We start from the raw sequence: 13,743 nt of genomic DNA on the forward strand, positions 1-13,743 counted from the left end.
CCTCAGAGCAAACGCAAACATATCCCTGTCAGAACATTTTCCAGCGGGTTAGCTCACAGAGCAGCTATAATAAATCATGACAGGCTACAAGACCTAAGAGAAAGATAACAGGCCGACTTTTAATGCGGTTCTCAGCTGATACTACACCGGCCTAATCAGAGCTCAAATGCACAGACTGGCTGGAGTTTCACCTCGGATCAAACCTGACTGATTCATCCAGGCATTCCAGCTCATTAGTTTTACTGATGGCTTTCCCAGCTGATTCAGCGAAGACTTCATTTTTCCAAGCCTGAGTGCTGAAGACAGAAAAACAGAGAGTGTGTGTGTGTGAAGAAAAACAGGAGCCGTGAGGGGAGAAATGTAATGCTTTTGGATTCTTTTTTTCTCTCTTTTTGCAGTTACGGGTGTCCCAAGACCTCAGACCATCTGGACGACTGGAATCTGATGGACTGCTAAGAGAAAGATGTAAAACTGATATATTGCTGAACTGGGAATTCCACGAGACAGCTGTGGTACTGTGTAATTTGGTACTCGTGCACAAGTAAACACTCTTGAGCTTTTACGGCGATGTACGTCTTTACAGACTCCTTTATTGTACATGCGCATGTGAGAGGCACAGGCTAGCACATTCAAAACAGCATCATTCTCCAAAGCAAAGAAGCATCTAAACACCACAAGCATAGATTTGCATACAGCTCTAATTTACATGTCATCATGACCAGTAGAAGTACACAATGACGGTTTAATGTGTATAAAATGAGGAAGAAAACCACCTGCGCTGCGTGTTCTAAGTCTATACAACTTGAATTATTGTGGGAACGTGTAACTTCTCATATAATTTTAATCATGAACTTAAAAAAGAACACTGAAATCAGGAAGTGTGTCCATGTTGTGTGAAAGTACAGTACTAATATTACAGAATATCTGGTGTTTCATAGCTACAGCCTTATCAGCATGACCCAGAGGTTCATTGGTTTACTAAACAGATGCTGAACTAAACAACTCAGCATATTATTTACTGACCACCAAAAACAAATTAAAGGGATAGTTTACCCAAAAAGGAAAATTCTGTCATTTACGCATCCTCAAGTCGTTTCAAACCTGTTTACTTTGATATTTTAATAATGTGGGAAACCAAACAGTTCTGGGGCACCATTGACTACTAATTATGTTTCCAAACTTTAGTAAATGGTTCCCCGGAACTGTTAGTTTACAAACATTCTTCTAAATATCTTCTTTTGTGTTCTGTGGAACAATAAAAATGTACATAGGTTTGTATAAATATACACTCACCTAAAGGATTATTAGGAACACCATACTAATACGGTGTTTGACCCCCTTTCGCCTTCAGAACTGCCTTAATTCTACGTGGCATTGATTCAACAAGGTGCTGAAAGCATTCTTTAGAAATGTTGGCCCATATTGATAGGATAGCATCTTGCAGTTGATGGAGATTTGTGGGATGCACATCCAGGGCACGAAGCTCCCGTTCCACCACATCCCAAAGATGTTCTATCGGGTTGAGATCTGGTGACTGTGGGGGCCATTCTAGTACAGTGAACTCATTGTCATGTTCAAGAAACCAATTTGAAATGATTCGAGCTTTGTGACATGGTGCATTATCCTGCTGGAAGTAGCCATTAGAGGATGGGTACATGGTGGTCATAAAGGGATGGACATGGTCAGAAACAATGCTCAGGTAGGCCGTGGCATTTAAACGATGCCCAATTGGCACTAAGGGGCCTAAAGTGTGCCAAGAAAACATCCCCCACACCATTACACCACCACCACCAGCCTGCACAGTGGTAACAAGGCATGATGGATCCATGTTCTCATTCTGTTTACGCCAAATTCTGACTCTACCATTTGAATGTCTCAACAGAAATCGAGACTCATCAGACCAGGCAACATTTTTCCAGTCTTCAACTGTCCAATTTTGGTGAGCTCGTGCAAATTGTAGCCTCTTTTTCCTATTTGTAGTGGAGATGAGTGGTACCCGGTGGGGTCTTCTGCTGTTGTAGCCCATCTGCCTCAAGGTTGTGCGTGTTGTGGCTTCACAAATGCTTTGCTGCATACCTCGGTTGTAACGAGTGGTTATTTCAGTCAAAGTTGCTCTTCTATCAGCTTGAATCAGTCGGACCATTCTCCTCTGACCTCTAGCATCAACAAGGCATTTTCGCCCACAGTACTGCCGCATACTGGATGTTTTTCCCTTTTCACACCATTCTTTGTAAACCCTAGAAATGGTTGTGCGTGAAAATCCCAATAACTGAGCAGATTGTGAAATACTCAGACCGGCCCGTCTGGCACCAACAACCATGCCACGCTCAAAATTGCTTAAATCACCTTTCTTTCCCATTCTGACATTCAGTTTGGAGTTCAGGAGATTGTCTTGACCAGGACCACACCCCTAAATGCATTGAAGCAACTGCCATGTGATTGGTTGATTAGATAATTGCATTAATGAGAAATTGAACAGGTGTTCCTAATAATCCTTTAGGTGAGTGTATATTGTACAATTTAAGGCTGAGTAAATTATGACAGAATGTTCATTTTGGTTGAACTATCACTTTAACCAGCCACTAAATGCCCTAAAACAGCTCTGCACCATTATATTTAAATTAAGTCTTTGTCATTTTATTAAGCACAAACATGTCACCTTTAAATGTAAATTACTCTCATCACAGATTGAGCCGTATTTATTAGAAAGGGCTGTTTGCCTGACTAATACCTCTGAGGGAAAGCAGACGGTAGATGGAATTTTGTTTACAAGAGATGATTCCATGTGCTTTCTATTCATAATTTATCAAATGATGGAACATTACCGTTACAGGTATCCAGATTTGCGGGGTACTTATGTGCACTTTTTGTATTTTAGTCCCAGTAATGTATGCCAGCCAGATCATGGTAACTTGCTGCATCTTCCACAATGAAGCACCCAACAGGTTTGGGATCTATATAGTGAAAATTGCATTCTTCCCTGAACTTTTCGATTTCCCTATTTGTATAATCCCTTTGGGGAATGATCTGCCAAAACAACACTAGTCTACGGGTGCACATAAATTATGCTTTATTCATTGCAAACTCCTCCTCGGCGTACTGTAAAACTCACGGTAACAAGATCCACAAGCACCTTTAACATCCACTCCACAGACAACCAATTAACAACACTTAAACTGTTTAAATGTAGCCCAGCCTCTATATACAATATCTCCGGATCTTAACCAGTGTCAAAACCCTGCTTGAGCCCATGTAAATATTTACTGTACGGGACTTCCTGACCCAACACCCATTACTGTCACTGGCCAGGAAATGAGATGTGGAGGAGGAGCAGACAGAAAGACGTCAGGTCACAGATGAACAACATTCCCACTCCACGCCTGGAAAAGTCAACCTCTGACCTCTCCACAACTTTGTGAAGTCTGTATGATTAATAATTTCAAGACTGCGACCACCTAACAGCCTTGTTGAACATGCATTTTTAAGTATGTTGTACTTAGGATGCTACGCTGTGTACTTGCAGCAAATGCATGTCCGGACACGTAGAAATCTGGATAAGATCTAAGTTGTCTTGGAATCTAGAGTAAGATAAGGGATTCTGTTTCTTTCCCACTAGGGACAAGCAGGGACAAGTTTGCTTTGAAATGTTCTGTTCGTGTATGGTAATACTATGGTACTTTTATATATATCATTAATTGTATCGATATTGTACCTTAAAATAGGCAATACACTGCAAGTCACTTTGAATAAAAGTGTCCGCCAAATGCAAAAATGTAAATGTTTATTTTGGTCATTATTGCCTATGAAATAAAAAAGGCTAGTAAAGTGACTAGATTTGCCTTTTTTATCTCATAAAAATGTCAACTTACAAAAAAAAGTCAACTTAGGATGAAAAAGAAAGGTTCACACCAAACTGGTAGGTCAGATTTAATGTCATTTTCTTTATCATTGTAAATAATATTTGGTGATTATATATTAAATCACCAATATTTGGTGATTTAAAGGGGTCATATGACAGGGCAAAAATGAATATTATCGTTTGTTTTAGATGTAATGCAAAGTGTATACACGATTTAAGGTTCAAAAACACTGTATTTTCCACATACCGTGGATGTTTGTATCTCCTCTTTGCCCCGCCTCTCTGAAACGTGCAGATTTTTTACAAAACTCATCACTCTGAAAAGCAAGGTGTGCTATGATTGGCCAGTTAACCAGTGCGTACTGATTGGTCGAATACTGCAAGCGTGTGACGGAAAAGTAACGCCTCTTACCATATTTGGAACATCAGATTCCAGAGCAATTGTACTGACAGGTACGCCCATCTTACTTGCGTATACATTTGGGCGGTCTTAGTCAACTTATAACATGAACTGACATAGATTTGTGGGGGTGTGGTTACACGAGGCATTTCAGGCAGGTCTGGGTGAGCATTTGCTTTTAGATAGAATGCATCTTTTGTTCCAACACTTTAATTTTTGCAATTTTACGTGTCTAATACATGCATCAGCAACTTATAACACACCAAAATACGTATTCATGCCATATGACACCTTTAAATACCCATGTGAAGTCTCAAAGTTTTTAAATCACCTTTTTCGTTTTTTTCATAGTTTTTTTCACATCCACAACCCATATTGGTCCATATTCTTCATAAATGAGCACATAAAAATTTAAATATAGCCTAGTAACTATTGATTTTCTATAAAGAGCCATCTCTTCTCCATTTGGGTATTATTGCTTTTAGTTTGTGAATTTTAACTCACAGAAATCCTACAAAGTATGTTGTCTCTCAGGAACAAGCATATTTTTGTCACATACATAACACATAAATTTTTCCCTCTTTTAAAATAGATAAATCTGATATTTTTCTGATGTCTGGACTCTATCAACAATGGTTTAGTAAAATATAAACAGATGGTTCAATATACTGGTAATAAATACATTCTCTGAGAATTTATATTTCAAATTTTGACTGAAAATAGGTTACATGAACAACTAGTCAACGATAAAGAAAATGACATTAAATGCCAACACTGCCAAAAATGACAAACAAGCAATGCCTTGACATGCATAACTGTGTTATCCAATCTTCTAAGTACACTTCTACTGACTTCACCCCCTTACAACAAAGTGGCTTCTGTTCTGTACAACTCTGATGTCAAATGGATCAAAATAAACAAGCCCTGAGAGAATTATGAGCACTCTGAGGATCTGCTGGAACTTGTTTGAACTTTGCTATTCACCTTAGGCGTTTAAAACCTTAAATTACCTAGGTCTTTAACATGGCATGCCGTTTTAGTATGTTTGTTTGTTATCTCTCACACAGCTACACATCCTGAACTTTTAGCCAGCTTTGTGTCAGCAGTATTACATTTTTTACCAACCCATTGGTTCATGTTGCCAAAAAATGTTTGTACACATTATAAAATAAAAAATGTGCAGTATGGAGCTTAACCCTTTTTTAGTTACTATCAAACTCAATATAGTCAAATTGTCATTTAATTATTACAATAAAATGACTTTGAGATGTTACCATATTTCTACATTGCAAAATAACAGTCAGATTTATTTTTACCCCACATGTGTTTGTTTAATTCAGGCATGAAATCTCGATGAAGTTCATCGGAGGAGAATCAAACTTCATTTGATCACCTTTATCTGCTTCATCAGCATTCCTAATCTTTATTGCTGTGCTCAGTTTCCCCTCAAGGATCAATTCAGTGTATCTAGTCTAGTCTACCATCTCAAAACACAATCCAGTCGAGTCTTGTCAGTTTCTCTTTCACCTATTTAGCACAATACTATAATTAAAGACACATATAACACTGTTAAACCATGACGTGCGATAGTGTGTTAGTGAATTGTGTCATTGTGCCATGTATTGTTGACTTAATAGCAGGTCGTGTATTTCAATAAAAACTTAAAAGATGTGATTACAGGGCATTAGTGCAAGTGGGGAAGCCTGTGCTAGATGCAATCTCTTAAAATAGGATACATTTACACCAAATATTGACATGATATGTAAATTATGACGTGTTTTATTTTGGGGTGAACTATCCCTTTAAGATCCACCACAGAGAAAGATCCAGTGAGACCAGCTGAACAATGATGTTACACTTTGGACAGAGAAACAAGACTGTCCGCACACTCTCACACATGAAGTAACAGCCATTGAATCTCAGCATTGAAATATGATAAGTGAAATGTTTGCCTTCGCTTGCAAATGTTCTGTTTCGAGCAATGATACAGTTACTCAGCTGCATAAGCATTACACTATTCTCCTATGACTCTGTTGCTGTGAAGTGAAATTATTCCTCAAATTGGGTTACCTTCACTTGCATTATTTTTTGCAGGTGTTTAACAGCTTACTTTCTCTGATGGTACAGTAGAGGATCATTGTTTGGTAACACAGCCCTGACCACAGTGAGAACTGCCTGTGTAAGTTATAGTATAGTTAACGTAAGGATGATCATGTTGATTTGCACCCAGATTACAAAATGTAAAAGGAAATGGCACAGATCAACCACTATGAAATTAAGATCGGTTGATGATTTAAACAGAGTCATATCCTGTCATAAAATAAAGAAAATAACGAGCATATCAGATATCAAAGAAACGTCAAAGTAACACTTTGCCAAAATCTAATTCACAGATACCAACCCTAGAATTTTCAGTTGAATGAAGCAACCCACCATAACTCGCTCCCCGTTCACACACATACAACACGTTTTACACAACAGCCATAGTTTTAAACAGACAAATGTTAAAAGAATAAAAGTTTGCTCTGGACAGCACAATGACGTGAACACAGCATGCGTGGATACGTAACTTTGTAGCAAAACATCAGTGTATGACACGATCACTGATAAATGTTTCTGATAAGATACACTACTCACCCACTTCTGAATGTCGCTAAATAGATGGAGGCAAGTGCAATATCCGATGAGCAAAGCTGGTCGTTGAGCAAGAGCGTTTATACACCCGGTATCAACAACGTCTGTTCCAGTAATACATCACGCATGAGCAATGAAATACTAGAGAAATGGAAAAGCACCTGAAGCTGCACAACGGTCTTTGTGTTTTTGGACCATCAACAGGACAGAGAGTAAACTATGTCTGGGTTAAACGGCCGCATGTCCCTGCAAGCGGAGGTGATGGATCGCTGAAATAAAACTTGGCACTGTTTTTAACCTCGAAAACACAGGAACTCACACAGAGTAGCGCAGGCTACAGACCTTGAATAAAGCGAGTGCGATTTCACCAGCGGTGTTTGAAAGTTCAGACCCCGCCCCTGTGCACGCCAATCCGCGTGCTCGATCTGTTCCGCGTTGAAGGCTGCCAGCGGGACAGTACGTTGTGTCAGTTTGAATGTTTGATATTTTTTGTCAGTTTGATAAAAAATCAATTAAACAACCGTGACATACAAATTCATAGTGTTCACATGTATTCTATAAAAATGTGTGTAGTTGCTTCAAGAGAGCAAAAGTGTAATTTGTGGTTGTATGTTTTGGTTGTGAATGATTATACCGATAGCGTCTGAGGTGTCAGAAATGCGTTCAATGTTTTACAGACTGTCCACGTTTTGACGCCATCTGGTGTTGCTTTATGAACATTGCACTGTTGTGCAAATGAGAAGACATGTATTTGCACACAATTTGTTTATTTGTTTACAATCTGTTGATTTGTTTATTTACTATGATGTTTACATTTTTATAGACTGTTTAAGCTGGCACAAACTTTCGGTAGACCTCCGCAAAGAATATATAGCCGTTGAGTAGTTTTTAATGTAATTAATTTGAATACAATTAATATACGATTAAATTAATTAATTAAATAAATAGTTATATTATAACCAAACACAGACCGGAAGTTAACTTCGGGCAGGCGCAGGTTGTGGCTACGGCCGGTGTTGTGCCTATTTTCGACCCCCCGGCTGAAGACTACCCCCCTTCGCGTGCACGCGGAGACTAACGTCGTGTCTCCTGTAGATGGCAGTTAAAAACCTTCACTCGGACGAAAACTTGCGCATTTTCCTGTAGATGGCAGTATGGCAGTGATGCAAAATCTCGCCATAAAATTACAATAAATGACATAAGCAAATGCCTACACCTACCCCAACCCTAAACCTAACCTTACAATAATAAAATAAACTAGTAATAACTGTTGTAAGCGTGACAAACATTATGCGGTATTGAAGTGCGCATGTCCAGTGTAAGTAGCTTCTAGCCAAAACCGATGAATTTAATGAATGTAAATGCATGCGCATATCCATTGTTAGGATGAAGGTCAGGCAAATCTAGAACTAACTTTAAAATAAGAATCAGTTGGATCCGTTTTTCAATTCAATGTCACCAATCAGAATAACCGAGACCAGTCTGTATCAAAGCCAAAACTGTAATATGTTCAAACCAAAGATGCAAGACTCATAAAAAAGCAAAGATTTTTTTCGATGATACAATTTAATGATCACGGTTGCAGAAAAAGCCTTATACTTATCAAATCAATAAAATAAAGCTATTTATCTAGGTTATTTAAACTCGAACAACCTTTTTAGAGAAGGGTAATGTGTTGATTTTTATGGGGAAGAAGCGACCTCTGGCGGCAGTAGGTTGTGGCACAAAAACAGCATTACTTCAGCACAATGGCCACCTGAAATGTGGAAACATATGATCAATTTTCATTGTTTTCCCTTTTTACTTAAAATGTATCGATTGTTTAATTACCTTGTCTGTGGCTATGTCAGGACATCTCCAGTTGTAGAGGTAATACTGTTTGCACACGTCTCCTATTCTGAACTTGAGTGACTCCAAAAACGTGTTATTGTCCATTATATCCATTGCAGAGAACACGTCATACCCCTTCTGAACAGATGAAAAAACACAGTGAAAACTTTTTTTTTTAAAGATGCAATCTACAGGGAAATGTCATGTTGGGTATAATTTATCTGTGTTGTCTCAATACCCAATGTCCTTTGACTTACTGCTTTACAGATGATAAGGATATCCTCCATTAGCTGCTGGAGTGGGGTGGCCTTGCTGATACAGTAGAGAGCACAAGCTGCCTTCAGGCTTTTATGCACAGGGTGGTTCAGAACCGATGAGGGTTGTGTGTAGAAACTCACCAAGTCAGTAACGGGACCATTTATGTTCTGCCATAGACATGTGGGTGGTGTTATTAGAAGACATAAAATCTATATAATTATACTGTTATCTACCCACACAACCCATTTCATCAACTTTTAGATTAATTCATATTTAGTTCATTGGTCCGGAAATATTGGGAATGCTTCAGTAAGTTTTCCTGTCGGATATATATGGCTGGATTGTATGATACTGACCTCTACAACGTATGTATCAATTACAGAGTCTTGAGGCAAGAGCCAGTGTTGAACATCCTCCTGAGTCAGAACAGGAGAGAGATGAAAAACTTTTAGATGTTCTCTCAGAAGCTCATGAACCATGGGTACATCCTGTTCGATCATGGGGCGTAGGCCTGCGGTTTTTGTTGTCTGATGTTGTGAAGAGAAAAGGATTGAACTGACGTTAGTAGTAGTAAAAAAGAATGGATTATGGCCAATATTCACAATACACGTTGTTTTAAAGCAATTTAATGTTACGTGTATAATCTCTAATCTCAAAACTGTTAGCATGACAGGAACATGCTAACTTTTTCTAAAAAATAAAATAAATAAATACATCTAACCCCTTCTGCTCTCCCAGCAGGTATTCAATTGTCTTGCTTCGTGTAACCTGGTAACTCGTTATAGCACTTCTTCTTCTATTGCTACCTCTATGATTTAACACTTTGTTGTTTCCTCACCTCTTGAAAGTCGCTTTGGATAAAAGCGTCTGCTAAATGCTTAAATGTAAATGTAAAACTGGGGGGCTGGAGGTTAGAGGTATAGTTCACCCAAAAATAAAAACTCACCCTTACTCCAAACTTGTAAGATTTTCTTTCTTTTGAGGAAAAACAAAATAAGATATTTTGAAGAATGATGATTACCACACAACATTGTCCCCCATTGACTTCTATTGTATGGACATAAACACTCAAAATAGCTTATTTTGTGTTTCACAGAAGAAAGAGGGATATACAAGGGCATAAGAGTGAATAAATCTCAACAGAATTTTTATTTTCGGGCAAACTAATCCTTAAAGATTGCATAATAAATAATATCAGCTGAATTATTTTTCTTAGACATGTATTGAGTCACAATTTTGCACAATTTCTATTAAAAGAATGTAAGTTGTCATTCTTCATGTTGTTTTTCTATAAAGTTATATACATTGTAAGAACTGTAATTTTACAGAACTTTACTGTTTATTTGACAGATTTTCTGCATATTTTTGAAATACTGTAAAAACTGTTAAATTGCAGAAAAAGACTGCAAATTTACGAGAAAAACATAAAAACATGACACTTTACGTGACAAAACTGTTATTTTAGGGTATATTTCTGGTGCCTCAGCTGCCAGAAAATTACCGCTTTTTTACAGGATTTTTTTATATTGAAATATGGCTTTACAAGAAAAACAAGAAAACATAATTTTACGTGAAAAAAAACCCCAGGATTTTTTTAACTTTATAGTCAATTAAATGATATAAAATGCAACTGAGAGATGTAGACTCAAAATTTCATGATATAACATACAGTACATTTCAAGATTATTGATTTGTTCCTTTTTAAATTCCCTTGTAAAATCGGACCACAGCTCGATGTTTCATGTTAAAATGTGTTCCACAGAAGGGTGTTCTGACCTCAGGAAGCCGGTTTAACTTGATGGCGCGTTGCAGGGTCATTTTATTTGTCAAAGATGAGAAATTTAGCTCAATCAGCTTGCGTGGGTTCAGAGATCTGTGCCAGGACCTTTCACCAACAATACAGAGAAATGAGTTTGAATGATACATTATCGTGATTAAAACAGCTGTTAAAGCTCTCTCATACCTGGAGCTTGCAATGGGCTTTGGCAGAACTGCACTGGTGCTGTAGATCGCTTGAAATATACCCTGTTTATGAACCCGTCTGGTGATCTCCTTGATCAGGACTGGTGCTACTCTTTTAAAGCGAAGCTTTTTGTGCACACACAGGATGTTTACTTCCACCATCTTCATCTCTCTGTGGAGAATTTGTATTTGTAATTTGTATCAATACAAAAATGTATTGAAAACTTTTTAATCGACTGAGAATATTAGGTACTTACGTGTCAAATATTTGAACAGTGGACGGAACAGCACTTATAAATCCCACTAGTTTTTGACTCGAGTTTACCCGGACTCCACAATGCCATTGTGACTGCCAACCAGGAGGGCAAAGAGCCCTGAATTAAGTGCATAAAACATATTGAGAAGGAATTGCATGGGTGACTTTACATTTTAGAGCCAAGTATTGAAGCTAGTTTTCCTATTGTGGCTTAACAAACCAGAGCAAGAACTGCGGAGAGTAATGGAAGCGAAGTGTGTTGTCATCTTCATCTATGTAGTTTTCATTCAGGAAGTCACAGAGTTCTCTCACCTAAAGAAGATATTTTAAAGAATGCTGGTAAACAAACAACATTGACCCCAATTGACTTCCATTATATACTGTAAATACAAAATCACTCAGACATTTCTCAAAATATCTTCTATTGTGTTGCACAGAAAAAAGACCCCTTTAGGTTGAGGACCTACTGCTCACCTGCTCCTGCTTGTCCAGGTTAAGGGTGTCCCAAATGAAGCCCTGTGGGAGTGAATAGGGTGCCTCACGAACATTGGACCGCTCTGATTCTATCGACCCTTGTGATGTCACTTCCTCATCTTAAAGAAAAAAAGGTAGTTTGTAGTCCTGAACTATGTACACTTATTAGTTTGCCAGATACCTGAACATCTTTATACAAGACATGATTACTTGAGGATCAACATGACAAGATATTCAAACTTTGTTTTCAGTGAAATCTAACATTAATAAATTAATCATATTTCTGAATCAGGCTTCAGGTTTACCTGGTTACTTTTGGTGCACTGTGGAGCATACCTATTTTAGGGACTGGCTGGGTATCCCAAAAGTTATATTTGTGTCCACGAGCCTCCTGGAGGGTCTTTGGAGGCCCCTGTCCCAGAGAAAACAGGTGCAGGGCTTTCTGAATCTCCTGTTGCTTCTCTTCAGGAAGAGAGTCAAGCTGGAAACAAATAGAACACATGGGGCTACAAAAAAATCTATTTGTTTATTTTTGCAAAAGTCTTATAATGAAGAATTGCACCCACACACTGTACATAGATTTCAATTACCATTTCAAAAGGGTCCCGTGGACCCTCCTTAGCCCATGTTTGACCCTTGCTTTTCTTAGCTTTCGTCTTTTTGTCTTCTTCCAAGCTTTTAACAAAGTATAAAAGAAGTGCACAAATAAATAACAAATCTAACATTACAAATTGAGAATGAATAGATACTGCACTTACGGGCTTTTCTTCTCTGCCATGCAAGTGTTTTCCGGCATTGGAGCCATCAATGGTTTGACTGGTCAGTTGTGTAGTTATGGGTGTTTGTGGTGTGTGTGTCCTTATCTTAATGTGCAGTGAGGACAGAAGAGAGACACCCATCCTCCATCATCCGAATCCACCAATCCTCTGTCATCCACACCCTCACACACTGATAGTTTATCTCTGCACACCACTTCGGTCTGAGCTTTAATATACAAGTGTTAGTTCAAGCCAAGGGATAGTTCACCCAAAATAAAAAAACTGTCTTAGGCTACTCACCCTCATGATCTTACAAATTTGCTTATCTGAAAAAGAACATTTATAGAATCTCAGAAGTTGTCTTTTGCATGCAATGAATGTAACCCTGGATATGATATCAGTTTTTTTTGTGTGTCATGTGATTAATGTCACATCATATTTACTACTTGACAGCCTTTGGTCACCATCCACTTTCATTGTATACAAATATGCATCTTAAACATTTGACTAAATGTCCTTTTTTGGTTTCAAAGACAAGTCAAGTGGTTAAGAATGACAAAAGGGTCAGTTAATGAAGGCAGTTTTCATTTTTGGGTGAACTATTACTTTAATTATATTTTTTAAATGTTCCATCTGTTACAAGCACTGATCTTTATATAGATCTGTGAATATAAGGCTAATTATGTTTAACCAACAATTATGTTTTGCACCCACATTTATAGAGGTGAAAAAAGTGATCTCAATACTGGTTTTATCTGTTTTACAAATATTTTTCGTTGTAACAAAATTATTATTTTTAAATACAATAGCCTATAGTTTGCTGAAGAATAAACCACATAGTTGTCCTATAGCAAAACTTTGAAAACAAAACTAACAATGAAGACAAATCTCTCTTATGCTGTTTCATATATAAATATTAATAATATAGAAAAAGTGTATGTTAACAGTTTTTACAGTATTTTTGCTGTCACACAACATGGACACATGGTATGGTTTATTTGTCAACTACCCATACACAGATCGCCACACCAACTATAGAGGGTATGCACGTGTCGTCACTTTCCCACGTGACGTGAGCACGCCGGAACGCGACTGCTTGAGTGGTAAAACACTGGGCAAAATGAATGGTTACAATATCATTAAACGCAATTACGCGCAACATTTCAGTGTCTAAGAACACCTGATATCTTTGTAATTCATAAGGTAGTCGTAAGGATCACCGTCGAGTCCAGCTGCTTGTAGTTTCGGCAAATAATTGCGTGTTTTAGTCCCGGTTTTTTGTTCCTCCTATTGAATGCAGCCATTTTGCCTT

General features: G+C 37.9%; 2 protein-coding genes across 2 annotated transcripts in view; both read right to left on the reverse strand.

Moving 5' to 3' along the window:
* svild (supervillin d) overlaps window positions 1-7,247 on the reverse strand; it is a 76,976-nt gene extending 69,729 nt beyond the window's left edge. Inside the window, exon 1 of the mRNA XM_057358203.1 lies at window positions 6,897-7,247. The gene's annotated coding sequence lies outside the window, so the exon portion shown is untranslated. The remainder of the gene's footprint in view (window positions 1-6,896) is intronic.
* Window positions 7,248-8,450: 1,203 nt separating this feature from the next.
* Window positions 8,451-12,604, reverse strand: nmt1b (N-myristoyltransferase 1b). The gene is made up of 12 exons (XM_057358938.1): window positions 12,432-12,604; window positions 12,264-12,348; window positions 12,010-12,154; window positions 11,674-11,792; window positions 11,420-11,511; window positions 11,201-11,317; window positions 10,945-11,115; window positions 10,758-10,866; window positions 9,338-9,508; window positions 8,981-9,148; window positions 8,724-8,861; window positions 8,451-8,649 (listed from the first exon to the last, which is right to left on the reverse strand). The coding sequence occupies exons 1-12, from the start codon at window positions 12,476-12,478 to the stop codon at window positions 8,629-8,631; spliced, it is 1,383 nt and encodes a 460-aa protein (XP_057214921.1). The 5' UTR covers window positions 12,479-12,604; the 3' UTR covers window positions 8,451-8,628.
* Window positions 12,605-13,743: the final 1,139 nt, after the last annotated feature.

Source organism: Triplophysa rosa, linkage group LG18 (genome assembly GCF_024868665.1).
Source record: "Triplophysa rosa linkage group LG18, Trosa_1v2, whole genome shotgun sequence".
NCBI lineage: Eukaryota > Metazoa > Chordata > Actinopteri > Cypriniformes > Nemacheilidae > Triplophysa > Triplophysa rosa.